A 22,741-nucleotide genomic window follows, 5' to 3' on the forward strand; every position below is an offset into this window, starting at 1 on the left:
AAGTCAGAATTTGTTTCTTGATACCAGTTTTTTTTTTCTGTTATAAGCTTGAAAAAGGGCTAAAACAATATACATATACCTTAAATATATGTATATCGGATTGCTTCAGGGTGAGTAAATCATGGGGTAATTTTGATATTTGGCTGGACTATCTCTTTAAATCAGTTGAATCATCTTATTATGAAAAGTTAAAAATGTATTCACAAATACAAGGTAAAGTTTTTTAAAATATTTATTAGGTTTAGTAAGCATTTACACAATGACAAATAGAAGAAACGTTGTCTTTCATAACATCACTAGCATGTATCGCAGGATCACATTTAGATGCTCGGAGCAGCCAGTAAAGTTCCTCAACGGTCCACCTCGCCAAACACGATATCCTGAGTGCCTGTGGGCAGAGAGACACTTGTAAGGCCAGGATCTTACTGGTGCAAAACATTCAGGATATCACACAGATTTGCTTTAGTGCCAAGAAAGACGTTCTTTACAATAGGAACTGCCAGTGTCTACTGCTAGGGGAAAGTTGTTCACAACTGAGTTGACTGTGCTTTCACTTACACTTCCTCTATTGGCAATACATAGAGTATTAATAATGACACTCTTTAGGTGCAGATGGACCTTCCAAATACAGTATAGACGTTTCATCAGACGCACGTGCATTGTCGCCATTACACGTCTGGACGGAAATTAACTTCCGGTCTCGGTTTGTTTAATGGTCTGGCTAGTGGCTAAACTGAACTCTGGAACAAAAACCTCATCGAAAATAACACACACTTTGGTTTCCTAAAGACAAGGGAAGACGGCAATTATGGTCAGCGCTATGTGATTGAAGGTTTGGCAGCCGATTTTGTTTTTAAAATTGTATACATTATATAGTATACAAGTTACACAGTAAAGTTAGTTCAGTGTAGTTTTTGATAAGCTATTTGAACTTATAAAGGTAACAGACTTGTTTATTTTGCTTGTTATCAGAAATAAACTACTCTAGAAGGACTCTTGGTGAAGTTTACCGGAAGTTACGTTTGTATTTATCTGTTCTAAATTTACCTTAACTTAACACTTTTCATGTTTTAAATACTCTCATCAACATGGGTGTGGACAAATATACTGTAGATGCTTTTTCCTTTCAGAAGACCCTTTTCAGAGAAAAGTGACCACAAAGAAATCACCAAACAACCCACATATATCATACATACATACATGCAAACATGTATAGACAAATACAGACAAAACTCAAAGTAAAAAAATACCACCAACAATGGCAATATAGGCAAAAAGCTGATGGTGTGAGTAATAATGTTTTTAATTCATGTTTTAAATACTCTAATCAACATGGGTGTAGACAAACATAGATGCTTTATGCAAATAGTCATTGTTTTGTATATGAAGTTTCCTTTCAGAAGACACTTTTCTGTTTGACCCATGCTGGCAAATTGAGTCGGAATGAGCACATTTTCAAAAATTAGTTATTTATATTTTCTCTATATAAAAAAACTTTAAAACAATGCATGATTTATTGGAGTGACAAAACATGACAGAGCTACACCTGTTTAAAGCTGACAGTGTCAGCAAAGTTAATTTTGAGATTTTTTTAAGGTTCAAAAACAAAACTACCACATTCATATCTTAAAACAACTGGGGAAACTAATAGATTTGGCACACACAAAGTCAAAAACAATATCAATGTGTGTTTAACTTTCTTCTATCTTTATTGTTTTATTGACATTGAGACAGACAGCTTTAAGATCTACTGTATAATGCAAGGATCTAATATAATGTTAAACATCAGATATTTTTCTTCAACAGTTAACCAAACACATAAAACATAACAGATCTGTGTGAAGTCTTGTCGAAACAGATATTTTTAAAACTCTAATTCTGTGTATGTGTATATATCAGGGTCAGGAACTTGCTCATCTGTGTGCACGCGCTTCAGACGTCAGTCAACGTGAGGAAGATTGTTTGAGTCTGGTCGCTCTTAATAATTCTTTTAACGCCAAACTTTAGCTCTCGTAATAATTATTTATTCCTGCACTTTATTTTCTCATTCCTGCATGTTTTTAAAACCGAAACTAACATCACAAATGCAAAAGTGGATGGACAACCATCCTTTGTGTGTTAGTTAAGCATTTAGGATGGTATACCTCACAGAAAACATACAAATAAAGATCATTTTAGATTCTCAACAACTATTAAGAGCATTGGAATCGCTAGACGAAGGCTTAATGTTCTTATTTTTATGAAAACCTCCGACTCATTTACTGTATACAGCACCAGCCAAATTTTTTTCTCAATTTATCAAACTATGGGCTAAACCAGTAATTCTTAAAGTGTGGTCCAAACCCCCCCAGTGGTCCGCCAAAAGATGACCTAAACTAGGCAAGTGTTTATACAATCATCACTTATTTAAGTAGATTTTTAATGCACTTGCGAAACTGCGATATCAGTTCTTTTAATAATGTAAAAATGGATCGGTGGCTAAACCAAAGAGGAGTCAAAAGAAAAGATCAAGCGTCAACTGAAAGCAGCTAAAATCCACAGATCTATTAGTTTTGTAATGTACTAGTTTTTGTTTCATGTGTAAAATCCCTGTAATTTCAGTGATTTTGGACATTAAGGGGAACATTTTTTTCGCCATTTTATTGTTACCATAGTTACAACCATAGACTTCATATACCCACCTCCTCAGTTTTAAACTAATGGCTCTTTGGAATGACATTAAGTGGGACCTAGGCTGTTACAGTATGTTTAATTTCAGTTTTTTTTCACATGTGCAGTTTGTTGTTCATATTAAGCTGCAACTCATTTCACATTTACTTTTTCTAATGAAATAAAATTCATACTGTATAATAATTTCTGAACATAGCATTGCATTTGTGTTTAAAAAATTAGTTTTTGACTTGAAACAGTTGCATATTAAACTTAAATTTAGCTTATCCTTCATATTTGGTTGTTTTTTAGGGGCGTGTTAGAGTGGGATTCTGTTAGGTGGTCCTCAGAAAAAAATTGGAAGATAAAGTGGTCCTTGGGCTGAAAAAGTGGTCCCTGGGCTAAACCAAAGGTCAAACAGAACATGCACTTTGTGTTAATCGCACGTTTATAAAATTAGAGGTGTTAAAATGAATTTTCGTTAATGTGTTCATTTTGACAGTCCTAATAGATCAGTAATCTATGTACATTTAACGTGCATACAATGCATGTCTAAAAAGCTATTCAAAGTCAGTTGTTACCAGTTCTTCAAGTTAAAATATGCCAAAAAAAGATAATTCTGCAATAGCTTAGCATCTTTACATTATTTAAGAATGGTTGTAGCTCTGCACATCACAGTTCTCAGTGGCCAAGGCCAAAAAACCACAACTATTAAAAGCAGTCCACATGACTCTGTCTTCTGAAACCATAAGATAGCGATGTGTGAGGAACAGAAAACTCACTTGCCTTCCCTGCTATATGCACTCATGTTTAGCTTGCATTTATCATTGACAGTCATTGTTCGCCCCCAAAAAAGTGTTCCTTTTTGTTTAGCAAGCCAATGCACTTCTCCATTTTTGGCCATGGAGGCAAAGGGGGGCCAGCAGCAGTAAAAAATGACTCAAATTTTAGCCCGTTCCTCACACAAACGTATGTGTCTTTGAAAGATTAATATAGCACAAACGTCATATGGATAAATCCAAAGGTTCTTATTTGTGACCATGTTCTTAGAATTCAGGCTGAAGTCTCAATCTATTTATAAGATTAGGAGCATTGAAGTTTGATTTTAAACAATAACTTAAATCTTTGACATGACCTTAGTCACTATAAAAGATATCGGTAATTCTTTACACTAATACTTTATTTGTTAACAATTATTTTAAAATGGTTTAATAATTGTCATATATGTTATTAAAGACATATTTATATTTCATTTTTGTGTAAATATTAAACTGTACCTGTCAAAATTATTTGCAGCATCTGGGTTAATGTGTGTTATTAGTATTGAGCGGTTGTTTTCTGGGAATAACAAACCTGCAAATGTCGCGAATGACCAAATCAGAATGAAGCATTCTAACATTAGTTAATGCACCATGAACTAACATAAATAACTCTATTGACATTAACTAACATTAACAAGAATTGATTCATGCTGAAAAACGATATCGTTCCTTGTTTGTTCATGTTAGTTAATGCTAATGTTTATAATACAACCTTATTTGTAAAGTTTTACCAAGATATCAAGGTTATTTAAGAAAGCGTTCTTTACATTATAGGATGATTTTATGTAGAAAACATTACATTTTAAATGGTTTTCAGAGACAGGGTCACATTTGCTTTGTTTTTCTTGTGTCATTGTTTGGCAGTAGCTGCACAACTATTTTGAAATTGTTGTCATCTTTCGTGTAGAGCTGCACGATTAATTGTTAAAAGATCGTGATCTCAATTCGACCCCCTAAACAATCCTAATCCAGCATTTTTACGATTCAGGTAATTATATTATCATGGAGGAAAGACGCAGTCTCTGCAGTTTTTTGCGATAACATGCAATCACTAACAGCGGCCCCAATGACGTCTTTACATCACATTGGGTATTGCGCAAGCCAGATACGCTCATGTTAGTGCCACCGGTACAGTGGATGCTTTCGTCGAGAAGTTAGACAGAAAGAAACAAAAACTAAAGAGAATGAGTGAGGCAGAGCAATGCGCACTACATCTGACAACTGAACCCTGATGTTGTTTTAGTAGCCTAGCAAAAAGAGGATCTTATTCCGGATCTTATCTCTTCCGAACCGAACGTGTTAAGCTCAGGGGGAACATTGGCTGCATCCAAATAACCACACTTGCGGTCTTAGCACTTGACTACTTACATGACGTTTTCCTGTATTTGGCCAAAGTGTTCTAATGGACGTGAAAATCCCAAGTGTGCATGTAGGATTATATAGGATGTATATTTATAAAGTTTTTCTTTAAATAAAATGAACACAAAATCCCTCTGAAATTAACATTTGCTGAACTTAAAGATTATTATCTACCCTTATCTGAAACTTTCAGAAGCAGAAATCGTTGCACCTTTAAAAACTAATGTTAAGCTAATGTTTAGGGGTTGTAAATGTTTAAAAAAAAAGAGTTATTGTGAGAGAATCTTAATCTTTATTTTAAGCAAAAGAATCGTGACTTTCATTTTATACTTAATTTTGCAGCTCTACTTTTGCACTTATCAAAGAAATTAAACGGTATGTAAGGATAAAAATAAAATTGTGGGTAAAGAAATGACAGAAATTTAATTTTGTGTGACTTTTCTCTAAAGGGGACATTTCACAAAACTTTTTTAAGATGTCAAATAAATCTTTGGTGTCCCCAGAGTACGTATGTGAAGTTCTAGATCAAAATATCAAATAGATTGTTTATTATAAAACGTTAAAATTGCCACTTTGTAAGTGTGAGCAAAAATGTGTTATTTTGGCTGTGTCCTTTTAAATGCAAATAAGCTGATCTCTGCACTAATGGCAGTGCTGTGGTTGGATAGTGCAGATTAAGGGGTGGTATTATCCCCTTCTGATTTCACAAGGGAAGCCAAATTTCAATTACCTATTTTTCACATGTTTGCAGAGAATGGTTTACCAAAACTAAGATACTGGGTTGATCTTTTTCACGTTTTCTAGGTTGACAGAAGCACTAGGGACCCAATTATAGCACTTAAACATAAAAAAGTCAGATTTTCATGATATGTCCCCTTTAATTATAAATATAAAATGTGATATTCTCTGTTGTCAGAAGAACACATTGACTTATTTACAAAATTCTAATAATAATGCTTACCAATGATGGCCACCACATCAGCAAGCATGTGTCCTTTAGACATTTTATCTAAGCCAGCCTGAGGAACAAATCAGACCACATCAGTATGATAACTCAAAGAATTAAATAAATATAGGAGTGATGTTATAAAGACTTCACTGTTCATCTTGTTTATTGTTCAATGCTTTAATCAAATATTTAACAAGCAATAAATTCTGTGTTTTAATTACCAAATGAGCAAAGCCAGGTGCCTTGATCTTGCAACGGTAAGGTCTACTAGAACCATCAGATACCAGATACACACCAAACTCACCCTGCAACAGAACACAATACATTTCAGAGAAAAGTGACCACAAAGAAATCACCAAACAACCCACATAACCCATACATTCATACATGCAGACCTACAAATACAACAAAAACTCCACCAACAATGGCAATACGGTCAATACACTTCTCTTGGGAAAGCTGATGGTGTGAGAAATAATTTAGGTCAATACATACTCATACAGCAAACACTTACCTTTGGTGCTTCAACAGCTGTATATGTGGATCCTGGAGGAACCTGATAGCCCTCCGTGTACAGCTTAAAGTGATGAATGAGAGACTCCATCGAGCTCTGCATATCAAAAACATACATTCAATTATTAAAAACAGACTTTAAAAAAAACTGTAAAATTTTTGAAGAATTATTTTCTTTGGTCTCTGTAAAATAAATGTAAAATAAATAAAGGAAGCCATTTGTAAGATCATTTTATATTTAAGTGTAAACCTTTAAACTCCTTCAATAATGCTATGGTTTTTCTAACATCAAGACAAAAACGAGACACTGAATCAATGGCATGAGTTTGAAGCAAGATTAGCTGTTTAGTTTTAAAGGGATAGTTCACTCAAAAATGTCATCAATTACTTATCTCATGTTGTTACAAACCTGTATAAATTTCTTTGTTCTAATGAACACGAATGAAGAAATTTTGAGGAATGTTTGTAACCAAACCGTTTGTGAGCCCCATTCACTCCCATAGTATTCTTTTGTCCTACTATGAAAGTGAATTGGGCTCATGATCGTTTTGGTTACGAACATTCCTTAAAATATCTTCCTTGGTGCTCATCAGAACAAAGAAATTCATACAGGTTTGCAACAACATGAGAGGGAGAAAATGATGACAGAATATTTACTTTTAGGTGAACTATCCCTTTAAGTATGTTTCATTAACCCCTGGTTGAAAATAAATTGGACTGACAGATCTTCTGCCATTGACTTGTTACACAAGTAACATTTTTATCTAAAGCAAGTTTATAAAAGCCTTGTCTGTGAAACCAGGCCAACATGTTTATGTAGTGCAAGCTCAATAAACACATCTTACCTTCATCTCAGATCTTTTGGGTGGGGCAACTTTAGCATCATCTACCTTGATCTCTCCAGTGGGCATTTTGTTTAGACACTGATGCATGATTCGCAGAGACTGTCTCATTTCCTCCATACGGCACAGATATCTTAAACACAGTTAAAATGATTTTAAAGAGTGCAAAATGCATGGGAATATTACAGTTTTTTTCGATTGCTAAACGACAGTGGGCACAACTGGAGCTACATGTGCAAAACTCTAACTACAGTCTGCACTACCAAAAGTCACCTGAGCACAACTCTTAACATATGGCTCAAAACAGCTCCGTGCAGCCAAACACTAAACACAACCCTCACTGAGATAACACACACTGTCACTCACAACACACTGAGAGGAAAAACACTAACATCAAACACCAATACACAAAATACTAACTTTATATCTTTACAGTTTTAACAATTTCAGTGATGTCACACCAAGTAATGTTTTCTTTAAAGAATGATTTATTTATTGATTTATCACAATATTTTTTTTAGAACATCATAATTTTTTAGGGTAAATGAAAATTAGCAGTTTGCTTCAGTTGTCTGTAGTAATTTACGGAATTACAGTAATGAGAAAAAAGGTAGAAACTTAAAGTACATGAAAGGTAATATTATATATAAATGAAATATATATATGAAATTGGAATTTATATTTATATGAAATTGCAATCAGCAGTGTTTGAAAGGCACAAGGCTGAAATCAATTTTGTTTTGAATGTGTGATTCACAGTTTTGACAGCAGTGTGTTAGCATTTGAACAAAGTGCTGTAAATCCACAGTGTTGTGCAGGTTGTGGTTAAAGTCATGGAATAAGTGTGTAAAGTTTTGAAAACTGTGTTCAAGCAATGAAAAACGAACTAGAGTTTGGTCCACATGAACTGCTGCTGTGCAGACTGTAGTTAGAGTTTTGCACATGTGACTCCAGTTGTGCCCACTGGCGTTTAGCAATCGAAAAAAACTGTAGTATATTGCATGAATCCAAAGTATACATTTATAAAATAATCCAATCAAGTTATCCATGGTATCCAATTTGGTTACACTTTATTTCACTTTAGACATTCTAGGGCTTTTCACACCTGAATCCTGGATTATCTGTTTCACATGGTTCATACCGAGCTTCGTTTACAGTCTAAGGGATTAGGACACATTAGGACATGCACACTCTTTATAGGGCTCATTATAGTTGTGCGTATGTCCTATGGCGTAGCCGCTACGGCGTAGGTAACGCATCCGTTTTCAAAAATTTGGCGAGGTGCACATCAGGCTACATAGAGGCTTCGGATAACCTACGGCGTAGCTACGAATACAGTGTACGTCTCCTTCGGTCTGTAAACGAAGTTCGGGCGCACAAGATAACACGTCAGCAGCGTCATACGTCAGCAGGGTTATGGCAGTGCGGTGAACGTGTATTCACAACAGAACCGGAAGAGAAGACAATGCTGAATAAAGTCGTATTTTTTTATTTTTGGACAAAAATATATTGTTGATGCTTCAACAAATTCTAACTGACCCACTGATGTCACATGGACTACTTTGATGATGTTTTTATTACCTTTCTGGACATGGACAGTATACCGTACATACAGTTTCAATGGAGAGTCAGAAAGCTCTCTGACTAAATATAAAACATCTTAAACTGTGTTTCCGAAGATGAACGGAGGTCTTACAGGTTTGGAACGACATGAGGGTGAGTCATTGATGACATAATTTACATTTTTGGATGAACTAACCCTTTAAAGTCAGCAGAATGTCTCTTAGCAGACAATCACAATAAAGTGTTAGCAGATAATCTACTAATACTGTATCTGGTAGTTGGCAGGAAGCTCCAAGAAGTGAATTACATGTAAGTGAAATATATAAATAAACTGTTAAACCTCTCTTTCTTATTTTCTCTTTCCTAATTTTCTCTTACTTCAATATAAGTGTTACATGTTTATTTTATCATGATTTTAAAATCTCTCTCATGACATATTATTGAAAGATCATATCGGCTTGTATGGTCTGAACAAGTTTTAATAGCTTATCTTTTTTCGCATTTCGCAAGTGATACCATCAAGTGCGCGTGTGGTGAGTTAAAATGTCTAATACCAAATTAAACATGTGGTTACATTTAGATTTCCTGTCATTCGTTGTTTGTAAAGCTCTTGAGCTGAAAAAGCTGCACTAGAGAACATTTTCACATGAGTGCGGTCACCTGTCATAGCAGTCGCCGTTACTTCCGACAGCAATATCAAACTCCACCTCGTCGTACTTGTCGTAAGGCTGAGTTTTTCTCAGATCCCATTTAATACCAGAACCTCTCAGCATCACCCCACTGAAAAAGATAGTGAAAGCCAATCAACAAACAGTTACTGGAGTCTTTTCCATAGAGTTCCTAGGACATTTCATCAAATGTTACTGTAGCTCAACTCCTAGAGCAGGGTTCCCCAAATCTTACCCTAGAGGGCCGGAGCACTACAGAGTTTAGCTGCAACCCTAATCAAACTTACCCACCTGTGATTGTCTAGTGATCATGAAGACCTTGATTAGCTTGCTCAGGTGTGTTTGATCAGGGTTGGAGCTAAACTCTGCAGTGCTACGGCCCTCCAGGGTAAGATTTGGGGAACCCTGTCCTAGAGTATGGTGCTTCCAAATACCATTATGATAGGGTAAAATCCCAGCAAACACATATACTGATAAATGCACTGATATGCACTCTCAATCACGTTGGATAAAAATGTATGCCACATTCATTTATTTTGTGCAATAAAATTGTGGATGAAATTTTACATGAAGTCAGAAATACCAATCCTTTCTTTTCAGGATTAATAGATTATCATGATAAGTATTTATGTGTGACAAATGTTTCACAAGGACAGGACACAACATCTTAGTGTGATGAAACAACAGATGCAGGTGGAGAGAACAAATACTAGACCACAGAATGTGAATGTGAATATTATATTTAACCTATATAAAAGTTTAGCCACAGGATGATCTAATCAAACATTTCAAACTTCAATTTTGCCCAGTAACAGCAGAGGCAGAACCAATCATATCAGAGAAAAATCTTCACGGCTATCTGAAGACATTTTTAAAATAGGATCAGGCCAAGCTCAGGTGTCTCGTAGAGTAACTTAGGTCAGGTGTTTAGAGGGAAGTTTTCAGTTCATCCACAAACTGTGTCCCTTCTGAAGACAGATATCAAGATATCAAAAAAATCTATGGTGTCCCCAGAGTGCTTTTGTAAAGTTTTAGCTCAAAATATCATATAGATAATTTATAGCAGTGGTTCTCAACGTTATTTCTGGAGGCCCACTGCTCTGCACATTTTGTATGTCTCCCTTATTAAAACACCTGATTCAAATCATCAGCTCATTAGCAGAGATCTCCATGAACTGAACTGAGGCCGGCAGATAAGAGAGACATACAAAATGTGCAGAGCAGTGGGCCTCCAGGAACAGAGTTGAGAAACACTGATTTATAGCATGTTAAAATTGCCACTTTGTAGATGTGAGCAAAAATATGCTGTTTTGGGTGTGTCCTTTTAAATGCAAATGAGCTGATCTCTGCACTAAATGGCAGTGCTGTGGTTTGATAGTGCAGATTAAGGGGTGGTATTATCCCCTTCTGACATCACAAAGGGGAGCCAAATTTCAATTACCTGTTTTCTAACATGCTTAAAGAGAATGATTTATCAAAACTAAGCACTTAAACATGAAAATTCTGATTTTCATGATATGTCCCCTTTGAAACTTGAAGGAAATGCTGATTCAACTATTTCATCTCACTAAATCATCTCGCTTAGTATTTGTTTTCCTCCTATGAAAGTCAATGGTTTTCACCAGCTGTGTGCTTATCATTTATCAAATTGTATTATTTTGTGTTCATCAGACGAGGTTGAGTAAATTAAAACTGAATTTTAATTTTTGGGTGAACTATCCCTTTAATAACATATCTGTTTAACCTGAAGCCATAGTTGAGTGCATCCTCTGCTCCAATAACACCAATGCCAACAGTTCGATTCTTCCAGATACGATTGTTGGTCAGCATCTGAAACGATATCGATCATATTTAAATCACAAACAAAATATGCATGCATGGCTGCCAATAAATGAAACAATTCACCAACAATTGCTCCTGTAAACTGGTAAGGTACTACACATACACTATAAGAAAGGATGTGTTAATTTTTTTTATTGTTTTTAACACATAGGGGTGGTTTCCCAGACAGGGATTAGTTTATGCCAGGACTAGGCCTTAGTTTATTTATGAAATATAACTAGTTTTAACAAACATGCATTACTGGCATGCATTTTGAGGAAAAACAAAGGGCACTGATGTATTTTAAAATATGTCAGTGCAAGATGTTTTTAGTTTGGACAGCTCTTACATTTATTTTAGTCTAGGACTAGTTTAATTCTTGTCCGGGAAACTGCCCCATATAGGGCTAAGAGCTGTTCAAACTAGGGATGCACCGATAGGATTTTTTGGGCCGATACCGATACCGATTTAAACAGACAACTTCTGGCCGATACCGATGCAGATACCGATATTAAACACTAGTGTACAATACTATACAGTTGGTCTATTAGCTAGTTTATTTCTACATCAAATTATTTTTACTGAACATGGATTGGATCTAATTAACATTCATCTGACCAACATAATAAAAGATGCACAAATTAAGCTAAAACAAATATAATAAGACAGCATGACAACCTTCAAAGGTGGTTTTTGCTATTCAGCATTTCTTTTATTAAGAACATTAACTCATTTTTTTACATATAATGGATTTCTTTATGCAGTTAATTAATAAACAATCGGTATCGGCCTTTCTCGTGCTATTGCCGATATGCCGATGGTTTCAAATTCATCAAAAATCGGCTTATAAATATCGGCGGCCGATACATCGGTGCATCACTAGTCCAAACTAAAAACAACATGCACTGACATATCTTAAAATTCATCAGTGCCCTTTGTTTTGCCTCGAAATGCACAGAAGTAATGTTTTTGGCAAGGCATGTTTGTTAAAACTAGTTTTTTATTTAATTAAGTTATATTTTTATATAAGTTATATTTTAAAACTAGTTATATTTTAATTAAACTAAGGCCTAGTCCTGGCTTAAACTAATCCCTGTCCGGGAAACCACCCGTGTGTGTTATTTTAACACATTATGTGTCATTTTGTGTTAAAATAAAACACAAGTTGTGTTGAAAGTAACACATAATGTGTTGTCCCAAAAATAACACCGAGATGTGTGGATTCTGGGACAAAGCATTTAGTGTGTTGTTGCTAAACTAACACTGATTGTGTTGTTTATAACACATCCGTTCAGAGTGTAGTTTGTAGAATTTAATGGTATGCTATATAATTCTGGGCTCTCTTTTGACATCTGCAGTTGAAACATAAAACTGCAAGTCACTTGTGAGGAATGTTTTTTAAGCAATTTGTATTTCAGCACTGCTTTCTGCCCTAATGAATCTGATGATTTATATGTGGTTGCCTCTGATCACAGAATCAACAGAGCAGATCTGACTCCAAATGTTACTGATAGAGCAAGAATAAAATACTGCAGGATGTTTTTTTTTTAGAAATGTAAGTTGCTTAAATATAATTGTATATCTGCAGCAATACCTTGTTTTGTTTACATCCATGATGATCCATGTATTTTAATTGAACAAATAATTCAAAACTCATCTGTAGTGTACATTTAAAATGCAAAGTATCTATCCACTGGGGAACAACTGTGTATTAATTGCATGAGTACACTTTTTTCTGTCTGACATGTGCTGTGTTTGGGTCCACATACCTCCTCAACTTCATCAATACGAATAGAGAAATTCTTGCACCATTCATAGATGTCATCCATGAGACCAAGAGGCATGTCCTACAATAAAAGTGTCCAGCAGATTACCAATTTAATTCCACTAAACTAGGTATTAAAACATCTACATTTGAACAAAAAGACTTGATAGAGTAAGCACCTGATGAACTCCACCGGGTCTGACGTATGCAGCATGCATCCTGGCTCCAGATACTCTCTCATAGAACTCAAACATCTAAAAGATATGAACACTTTATATACTGTACATTCCACTGATGTATTCAATAACTTATAGGGGTGTAACGATTAACCGTGCAAATGCGCGTTTTCTCAATGAATGAATTTTAATGAATTATGGTGAAATTCCGGTACATCCCAAAGCCAGGGGGCGCTCTCATGCAGAAACTCCCTTTTTGCCACAGAAGAAGTAGCATTACAAAAGCTATTCCAGAAAATGTCTACAGGAATATTTATACGCTGTTCTTCAAATTGTTTCAGGTATTTTCATGATAACAAAGAATATTTTGAATGATTTTAATTTAACGAGTTATAACGGACGTTATAAACGACCTCGACTCATAATGATTTTAGATTGATAAGGATTTCCTACTGACCAAATGCCGTAGTACACACACAAGCTGTGCATGAAACAAAGAATCGCAGCCTTGCGATTCAGAATCTATTTCAGACAGGCATTTTTAATGGGACACGCGATTTAATTGTTACATCCCTAACAACTTATAATCAATTTGTAAGCAGCACATTGCTATTAAAAAATGCACCTTGGACCACCTTAAAAGCAGCATACTTTACCTTTTCTCTCTCCTCAAACATCCAGAAGAAGGGGGTCATGGCTCCAATATCAAGAGCATGGGTGGTGATGCCCATAATGTGGTTCAGGATACGGGTCATTTCTCCATACAGCACTACAAAAGCCACATAACACATTTATGTAAAGCAAGATACATTCCAAATAGATAAATGCATGGTAGCAAAAATAAATTAAATGGACTTAAATGCAAAAACCAAATAACTTTTATAGGCATTGTAATAGTGTAGTAATAGTGACCATATCTGATTAGAGATCAATGATGCTAAATTGAAAAGCCTTCGTTTCTGACCTCTGATCCACTGTGCACGGGGTGGAGCCTGAATGTTAAGCAGCTTCTCAACAGCGAGGGAGTAGGCCTGCTCATTACACATCATAGACACATAATCCAGTCTGTCAAAGTAAGGAAGTGCCTGTAGCAACACAAACACATACATAATTTTTTAACTTTTGTATACAAAGAACATTACAAACACCAATCTGACGAGAGAAATAAACAATAATTTCAGTAGCATCTACATTTGGCATGTAGTCTCATATTTAATTTCTCAAGAAGACTACACTTGTTGATGGTTCCCATTACTGTGCGTTCACGCCAGCCGCGGTAGAGGCGGCAAAAACGCGCTATTCACATTTAGTTGAACAATTAAACATTTTGAGTTTACTCGCTTCATCCGCATGTGAAATTCTAGTTATTCGAGACGTTCACATGGAAATTCGCATCATGGGAGGGACTTCTGCGACTCTGCTTGCTCCCTGTAATCACGTCACTACTAGAGCAAGCTCCTGATTGGTTAACGCGGGGCAAATATCCACCAAAATACAGATTTTTCGACTCGCGCATTTCCCGCTGCAACGTTCAATTCGCGCCATATGTGCCGCACCTTCCACGCGTTCCATGTCATTCGCACCATGCCATTAGTGTGTACAGCGCCGCAGATTGCCTATTCGCTAGGGATGTGCATTTATGTCATTTTTTCATTTCGATTAATCCATAGGTCTGAAGAACGAGTACTCGGTTAACTGGGGGCGGGGCAATCAAAGGGGCACGTCATGGTGGAAAGGAACATATTTTTATTAAAAACACAATAAATCAATAAACTCAAATAAAACTTAATTTTGAAGAAACTATGAGAGAACAATGAACACATACTAGACTATTAATGAATTAAATGTTTTTAAAAGAAACCCCTTACAGGAATAGCTACGTGATGAAGTGAAACTAAAGGGTTAAGTTAATAAACACAAACCGAAGCGCTTTCTACATGACACACTCTACATAATATTAAGCCTTTATACAACATAAATGTACAACATGTATCTATCTGCATAAAATGCAAAACTTTAACTAAGTTTACAACTAAGTTATGTACAGAAACTTTAAAGGACAAGTTCGGTATTTTAGACTTAAAGCCCTGTTTTCAGATTGTTTATGGTCAAATAGAATGGTTTTGACTGAAATTTCGACATTTTCGGCTGCCCTGAGAATTTTCGCGTGTTTGTGTTTCAGCTCAGACCTCTACAATGGGTTTATAGGTGCAGTGGAACAATCCTTCCTAAAATGCATTAAACTTTCGTTTACAAAGACGTGAAACTCACCGAGTGGTCAGGGGTGTTCACTGATATGCTCACACAAAAATCGCTGCAAAAGATGCTTTCCAACAGCTGTTTTAGCATTCGTTGTTAACTTGTGGACCTATTTCCCCAAACGCCTCACACCCGTACATTCTTCCGCTTAGAGCTTGAATAATAAACCCTCCAGCCCAGGTGGTGGCGCTAATCCGCCTTTGCCTATTGCAAGAATAGAAACAAAGTTCCCGGCGCGGAGTAATACCGTACCTCACAGGACATCTAATACAAGTCCATGGAGCTGGTAAAAACTACGATAAAACCTGTTGGAATGCGTCTTTTGGAGCGATTTTTGTGTGAGCATACAAGTGAACACCCCTGACCACTCGGTGAGTTTCACGTCTTTGTAAACGAAAGTTTAATGCATTTTAGGAAGGATTGTTCCAGTGCACCTATAAACCCATTGTAGAGGTCTGAGCTGAAACACAAACACGCGAAAATTCTCAGGGCAGCCGAAAATGTCGAAATTTCAGTCAAAACCATTCTATTTGACCATAAACAATCTGAAAACAGGGCTTTAAGTCTAAAATACCGAACTTGTCCTTTAACTCCCTTTGTGGATGTGCATCGTAAACAGCGCGCTTTTTAACACGTCCAGTCAAAGCACAAGCTTCATAACATTAACCACCTTTAAGTCTTTTGCTATCATTTTAGCGATTAGCTGTGTTGTGTCGTCGTCCCTTTCCTGTTCAAGATGTAATGATCGTATGGCTCCCTGGTATCTCTTGATTTTTGATCTTTAAATATGAGATGATAACCCATTGAACTTTTGACGGCGCTGTACATTTTGCACCTGACTGACTGTAGTTCCGAAAATCACGGCATCCTTTTAAACCATAGTGCATCAGTGATGTGAGGTGTGGCCGGCTTCACGGGATCGGCGGGCTGCCGTGCATTGCGCGGATCGGCGGGTTGCTGCCGCGCCGTTTGTTTTTGAATCACGCATGGTAACGTAACACGACGTCAAACACGCATCTCCAGACCCAGTCTTAACTATCAGATGTGCTTGTAATGCTAATCAGACATTCAAATGCCGCCATATCCATAATAAATAAACCCACATGATCATCGTTTTCATGATCGATCATCGTTGCTACGTTCGAGTACTCGAGCCCATCCCTACTATTCGCGTCTTTGCATTGACTTAACATGTAAATCACTCTTGCTTTCCAAAGAGTGATTTACTTTTTTTTTAAAGTCTTGTCAATCAAATATTGAAGCGTGAGCGTTCTTTTGCTGTTAACTGTCATATTAGCAAAAACTTGAAAAAAAAGGGCACTTGGTCCAAACTTGATTGAGGGTAAGAGGTGCACAAAAACACAGTAGACAGTGATGCAGTCTCCGGTTGTTCAATTCCAAACTACTGTCAACTTCTGTCACCAAAAGAAAGAGCCCACCTCACCCATCATTGGATTGGACAATGGAAAAATCGAGAATGAAGTCTGGTGCTTTTCTGCAAAAACGTGTGGCACAGGGAGCGGGCAAAACGCCAGGCATCAGCACGCATCAGGCTCATAATTTAACTTTGGGTGAAAAGCTCACCTAGGCAATGTCACTTATCACCCTGCTGTCCCATCACAGTAGATGAGGGCCAGACAAATGTCACAACAACCAACCGCCGCATCGTTCAACGACTGATAAACAAAGCAGAAGTATCATGGCAAGCCAAGCGCTCAGATGAAAAAAGCTGGCAAGCACCTCGTTTTTAGCCGTGTTTAAACGCTTTGGTGTTCAAGCCACCTTAAATATAGAATTTATGGCTAACGTTTTCCTTTGTTAACCAATAGACGGTAAAGTCAATCCATCAGAGTGTGTATAATCTTCATGTACCTGCAGATATGTCTTGTACTCAATCAGTTTCTCAGTGCCACGGTGCAGAAGGCCGATGTGAGGGTCACATTTCTTCACAGACTCTCCGCTCAGCTCCATCACCAGACGTAGCACACCATGAGCCGCTGGATGCTGAGGCCCAAAGTTGATGGTAAGGTTGGACACTTCTTTCTCTGCTGGTGGGTCCTTATCTAAAAGACAAGAAGAGATTTGAGTATTATGTGATCTTTCTTTATTATTATGAAATTTTGATTATATGTAGCTTTCTGTTCGTTTGTAAAAATGTGGTATGACAGTCACTAGATCAAACCAACCATTCCAAGGTGGAGGTGCCCATTTCTCAGTGATTGCACTGGGATACATCACCGCTCCAGCGTACTGCTCCGTCCACTCTACATCTGGCTGCCATTGCTTCAACCTGAAAAGCAGGGGGTATACTGGTAATGTCATTGATTACAGTTAAAATAATGCTGGAACTTTTCTCAGAACTAACTCCTCTTTCCTTAGACAGCTTTACATTATTTTTGACCAACAGCTCCGGATGAAGGGGCATGACCATGTGATCCAACCAATCCATGCAAATGTCTCGTGACAGTTTTTGCAGCATCCCGCCTCCACCCCATCGCCTTACTCTTAGCTAATACATCTATCCCAGTTAAGGGTGGGTGGAGGAGGGTGTACTCTGAGTTCGGGATAAAATTCCGAGCTGGGAGCTCTCCTCTCAGACAGCACGCCAAATATGCTTTATCTTCATATCACCCTACTGATGACATGTTAATGTGAACTCGTGAAAAGGATGTATGGAGCACCTTCAAGTTCTCATAGGAAACTTGATTCACAAAGTTTGACAAACAGAAAGTTTAAATACCAACATAACACAACATAAGTGTTATGCTATTACTATTTTTCTTTAAAATAAATGCCACTTGTTTTATATCTCGTTATATCCTTATATCATATTAGCCAATGCAGTGACAAGCTTCTGTAGACACTTTAAATTGCCACTATTTACAGGTTGTTTGCTTTGGTAGCGGATTACAAACGGTAACTTATACAACTAAACTGCATTCGTGCCGTAAACAGGATGTGATATAAAATAATATATGATGTGAATCATATAGCCGGAGAACTGTTTATTTGTACAGATGTTTCGTCGCTGCCGTTTTCTTGCTTGTTTTCAGTGACTGGTCAAGAAAAATGACTAACATTCAATAAACGTGTAATAATAAGGATTTGTAATAGGTGTTTTAAAGTATTATCAATTTCCACGTTTGTCAAATACACCTCAAAGTCGCAAGAGCACTGGTTATCTAATCTAAACAAGACTACCAGAGTTATTCTTTATCTAAATAAACATGTACTTAAAAGAACTGGATTAAAGACCATTAATGCTTTACCTCTTCTGAAGCAAAACACACGAGGGAGTGCTGACGCTAGTGTTTAAAATCACTGAAGGACGTCCGAGTCTGGAAAGCGACCTCAGCATAGTCGCCGCCATCTTTCCCCACTGTCCAACCGCTTCTGGTGCTTCTTCACGGCGGAGTGAGTTAACGCCACTCTGACGCCACCTGTCAGTAGGAGGTTTAGATTGTCAATAAAACGTCTACGCAAAAAATAGCCACCAGATGTCACCCGACACTTTAGTTGTTGTTTTAATTGACTAAAACGCTTACAAAACTGTGCTATGCACACACTTGTAACAATAACAAACAGTAATCAAAAGGAAAAAATAAATACAAATAAAATAAATAATTACATAAAATTGAAAGAGAAAGAAAGAATACTAATCGTTCAGAAATATTGACCAAAAAGAGCCTTATTTCATAGAAATTTGCATTTGTGGATAAAATATTTGCTGAGTAAAATATAAAGATTAACAATATACTGATTTTTTAAATTATTATTATTTTTCAAGAAAATAATATTAAAAGTGTTTGACACACGGAACCACGTACATCCACACTATGTTTCCGGACGAGCCATTATGAAGAGGGAACGTAGGGTAATGCACAGGGCAAACTTGTAACAGAAATATTGCGCTTGATGTCAAGCATGTGGCTCGCTAAACCCCTTGTGACATCTTTCGTTCTCAAAGGTAACTAGACAACGTTATGTTGGCTTGACAAAGCCTGCCCTGAACGTTTTAAACAGTTTAATGTGGACTTTTTAAGTAACGTTAGTCTAGTTTGCTGATAGCATGTTTTAGTATAAAGACTGCATGGTTTAACGTGAAGGTGGATGTATAATTAATCTAGTGATGTATCATAAATCTAGCAGGATTAAAAGAGCCAACCCCATGTCTCTACGATGTTACACGGATCTTTAGGTGTTGCTACATGGTTGCCAGGGTACTCCGCTCGGTTGCTATAAAGTGAAAAGGCATCCATCCACCAATGATACTCTAAGCCATGAACCATATGTCTCTACGATGTTCTGATGCAAAGATGTAGATTTCGCTATACTGTTGTTAGGTAGTGAATTAGCATCCATCAATGATAATGAAATAATGTGTCGCATATAAGCTTATTCTGTATGGACCCATTTTATAATGTGAAAACTTCTGTTTAGGGTCATTCAATTTCCTCTAACTCAGAGTTACACATTTTTTGAGTAAAAGATAAATATAAATAAAGTAAGGCTAAATATTAAATGCAATGGGTAAATGTTTACAGAGGAGAGTCGAGAGGAAAATTACTGGGGGTGAAAATGACCTTGAAAAGTTGTAAGCATTATTATTTTATTGTTACACAGAGATGGGTAGGTCTTTTATGTATAATATGTTGACCTTAGTAACCCGTGTTGCCAAAATGGGGAAAAAACACTTCATGTTCTTTTTACAAATGTTGTGTAACTCTGTATAAATTTGTCTATTTTTTTTATAACTTCATATTTATGAGGACCTATACTTTTTACAGTTTTACCAAGTTTTAATGGTTGGAAAGTTTGATCTAATTTGGAATGATTATTTTACTTGAATACAATTAGTTTTTGCTTAAAGTTTTTGTTTTATTGCGCTAATGACTTCAGTTGTTTTTATCTAATTGCATTGTATATTTGTATGTGTGTGTTTATTTATATTGGTTGTTTGTTTTATTGTAGGACATTATGGTCTGTTCTTTCATCCTGTGAACTCGCTGCCTAAATATGCGCTCCGATTCTTGCACTGCAACCGTTGCAGGAGAAGTGGAATAATGGCCGCTGGGTTGGACACCATAAATGAATCCCCTTCCTCTAAATTATGCCAAGAGAACTATGAACCCCTGGACTCATGTTATACAGCAGAGCAGCGTGCTGTCATCCTCCAGCGTCTCAATACAGCCACAGAGTCTGAACTGACACAGATCAAACTGCTCAGAGGACGGAAAGCTGTCAACATAATAAACTACAGAAATAGACACGGTCCATTCAGCAGTCTGGAAAATGTCACTGATGTGCCTTTACTGAAACACAAGAGCGCTATCACAGTCTTTGACTCCATCCTTAAACCAGCTCAGAATATGGAGAAAAGAAAGGGAAAAGTCCACCTGGCCAAATTTATAAGACCTGAAGTTGACAGAGCTGTTTTGGAAGTAAGTTAAACTTCTCATCCAACATATTTAATAACACGTTTGAAGACTTTCTGCAGTGTTCTGATCTTTGTGTTGCAGGATGCAAATTCGATTGTGTCTATTGTCTGTGGCACTAATAAAATCGCATGGACGCATATGAATCGAGCACTGACTGTTTTAGAGTGGCAGCAGGAGGAGTGCAAGAGTTTTTTGAATGGGACATACATGGCATCGGATTATTTAGAGGATGTGAGTTGAGAAATGGTTCAGTGCTTAATGCTTTTTTATTAAGTAAAAAATGCTTTATATAAAGTAAAAAACATAAAAATTGGATGACAATTTTCTTTAAAATGGAGATCCATTTTGGCACACAGGCACTCATAAGGGTTAAAAGAATATGAATTAAAAAGAATCGTTTGTCTCGTATTAAGGTAAGCTAAGGTTTTAAACCTTGGACCTGGGGAAAAGATATCTGGTAAATTTCAAATGGCATTTTTGCACTTTTAAAGGGCACTGTGGGGGACATTGCTACACATTGTTTTTCTGTCTCATTGGATGATTTACAATTTGATGTTAAAGATTTTTTTTTACCTTAAATCCTAATGAAGGTGTGTGTGCCAAAATCCATCTGTTTAAGTGTTTCTGGCAGTGATTTACTTTTTCAGTGCACTTTGTTTGTACCACAGTAAACAAAACTTCAAATACCAATGCATATTTTATCTTAATCCCAGATCTCTACTGTTATTTCACGATTTCCGGCAACTGATTTCTTTGTGGTGGAGAAGCCAAGCATCTCTCCCCAGAACACTTCCCTTTATCCTGTCATGGCTCACCTCCGGACAGTAGAAGCTATGCTGTTTGCTTTGCTTTCCCCAGTGAGGGAGCCAGGAAGATCGCCCAAAGTCCTTAACATGATGCGCACAGCTGTGGGTCGCCATTTTGGCCTGATGGTGGGGGAAAGTAGGGCTAGTGGAGCCGAGACCGTAAGGAAGATGATGACGGAGTCTGTGATCAAGCAAGAGCCACGCGTTATCTTTCCCCACAGTTTGGTGATGAAGCACAGAAACTCATTTCAGATGAGCAGCAGAAACAAAGGGGAAGAACTGTGTGATGCTCTTTTACAGGCTGTTGCATTTTTTGAATTCCTGCAAGTGAAGTAAATCACTACTGGATGACTTTTGCTATGTGTTATTAGTACTCAGTTGTTCAACTTATCCTTTTGTGAAATCTATATCAGATTATGCCTCGCTGCATGTGTTATGACATGATATGCAATATTCAAGAGAACTGTTGTTTGTTACACTTCACGTTAAGGTTAAATTATTAGAAATGGTTCATCCAAAAAACAAAAGAAAATTCGCTTATGATTTAATCACTTATGCTTTCCCATCTGTATATGACTATTTATTCATTGGAACATAAATAATTTTATATTAAAATGATTAGTGGGATTAATATTCAGTATCTTCAAATCTAATCTGTTTTTGGATGGCATAAGGGCGAGTAAATTCCAGATAACTTTTGTGCTATGAACTATTCTTTTCACATCAATGTTGTTTTAATAGTAACTGCTAAGTTCTCAGGAAAAAAAATATGGTGTTAATAAAACATGTAAAGCTTTATCTCAGTGTTGCTGACTAATTTCAATGAAAAAAGTATACCTGAAATCTCACTATACTTTGTCTCTAGATGACATCGTGTTTGCATTAGATTAGCGTGAGCACTTAAGATGTTTTCAGATCTCTTGTACTTTGGCATACTGTATTTTACTAGATCCTAATGCCCAGTAAAGCTGTTCTCCTTTAAAGGTGCCAAAGAATGCATTGAAATAATATGTTAAATTCTTCTCTAATACGTACATAGAAGGAATTTGGCATTATTAAAGTTATCCAGAAATGGTCTATTAGTACCTTATATGAAAGGGTAATGAATAATA

The 22,741-nt window shown here is 36.7% G+C and overlaps 2 protein-coding genes across 2 annotated transcripts; one reads left to right on the forward strand and one right to left on the reverse strand.

Annotated features, from left to right (window-relative positions):
• Positions 1 to 220: 220 nt before the first annotated feature.
• Positions 221 to 18,794, reverse strand: ndufs2 (NADH:ubiquinone oxidoreductase core subunit S2). Its single transcript, XM_065275522.2, has 14 exons — positions 18,655 to 18,794; positions 17,572 to 17,675; positions 17,258 to 17,448; positions 14,091 to 14,211; positions 13,783 to 13,895; positions 13,130 to 13,204; positions 12,955 to 13,032; positions 11,109 to 11,194; positions 9,357 to 9,476; positions 7,137 to 7,266; positions 6,293 to 6,388; positions 6,000 to 6,083; positions 5,791 to 5,848; positions 221 to 388 (listed from the first exon to the last, which is right to left on the reverse strand). Exons 1-14 carry the CDS (start codon positions 18,753 to 18,755, stop codon positions 351 to 353), a joined length of 1,395 nt encoding a protein of 464 aa, XP_065131594.1. The 5' UTR covers positions 18,756 to 18,794; the 3' UTR covers positions 221 to 350.
• A 421-nt stretch (positions 18,795 to 19,215) lies between these two features.
• tefm (transcription elongation factor, mitochondrial) lies at positions 19,216 to 22,435 on the forward strand. The gene is made up of 4 exons (XM_065275503.2): positions 19,216 to 19,352; positions 20,357 to 20,826; positions 20,905 to 21,054; positions 21,537 to 22,435. Exons 1-4 carry the CDS (start codon positions 19,301 to 19,303, stop codon positions 21,963 to 21,965), a joined length of 1,101 nt encoding a protein of 366 aa, XP_065131575.1. The 5' UTR covers positions 19,216 to 19,300; the 3' UTR covers positions 21,966 to 22,435.
• The last annotated feature ends 306 nt before the right edge of the window (positions 22,436 to 22,741 follow it).

This window comes from Paramisgurnus dabryanus, chromosome 2 (assembly GCF_030506205.2).
Source record: "Paramisgurnus dabryanus chromosome 2, PD_genome_1.1, whole genome shotgun sequence".
NCBI lineage: Eukaryota > Metazoa > Chordata > Actinopteri > Cypriniformes > Cobitidae > Paramisgurnus > Paramisgurnus dabryanus.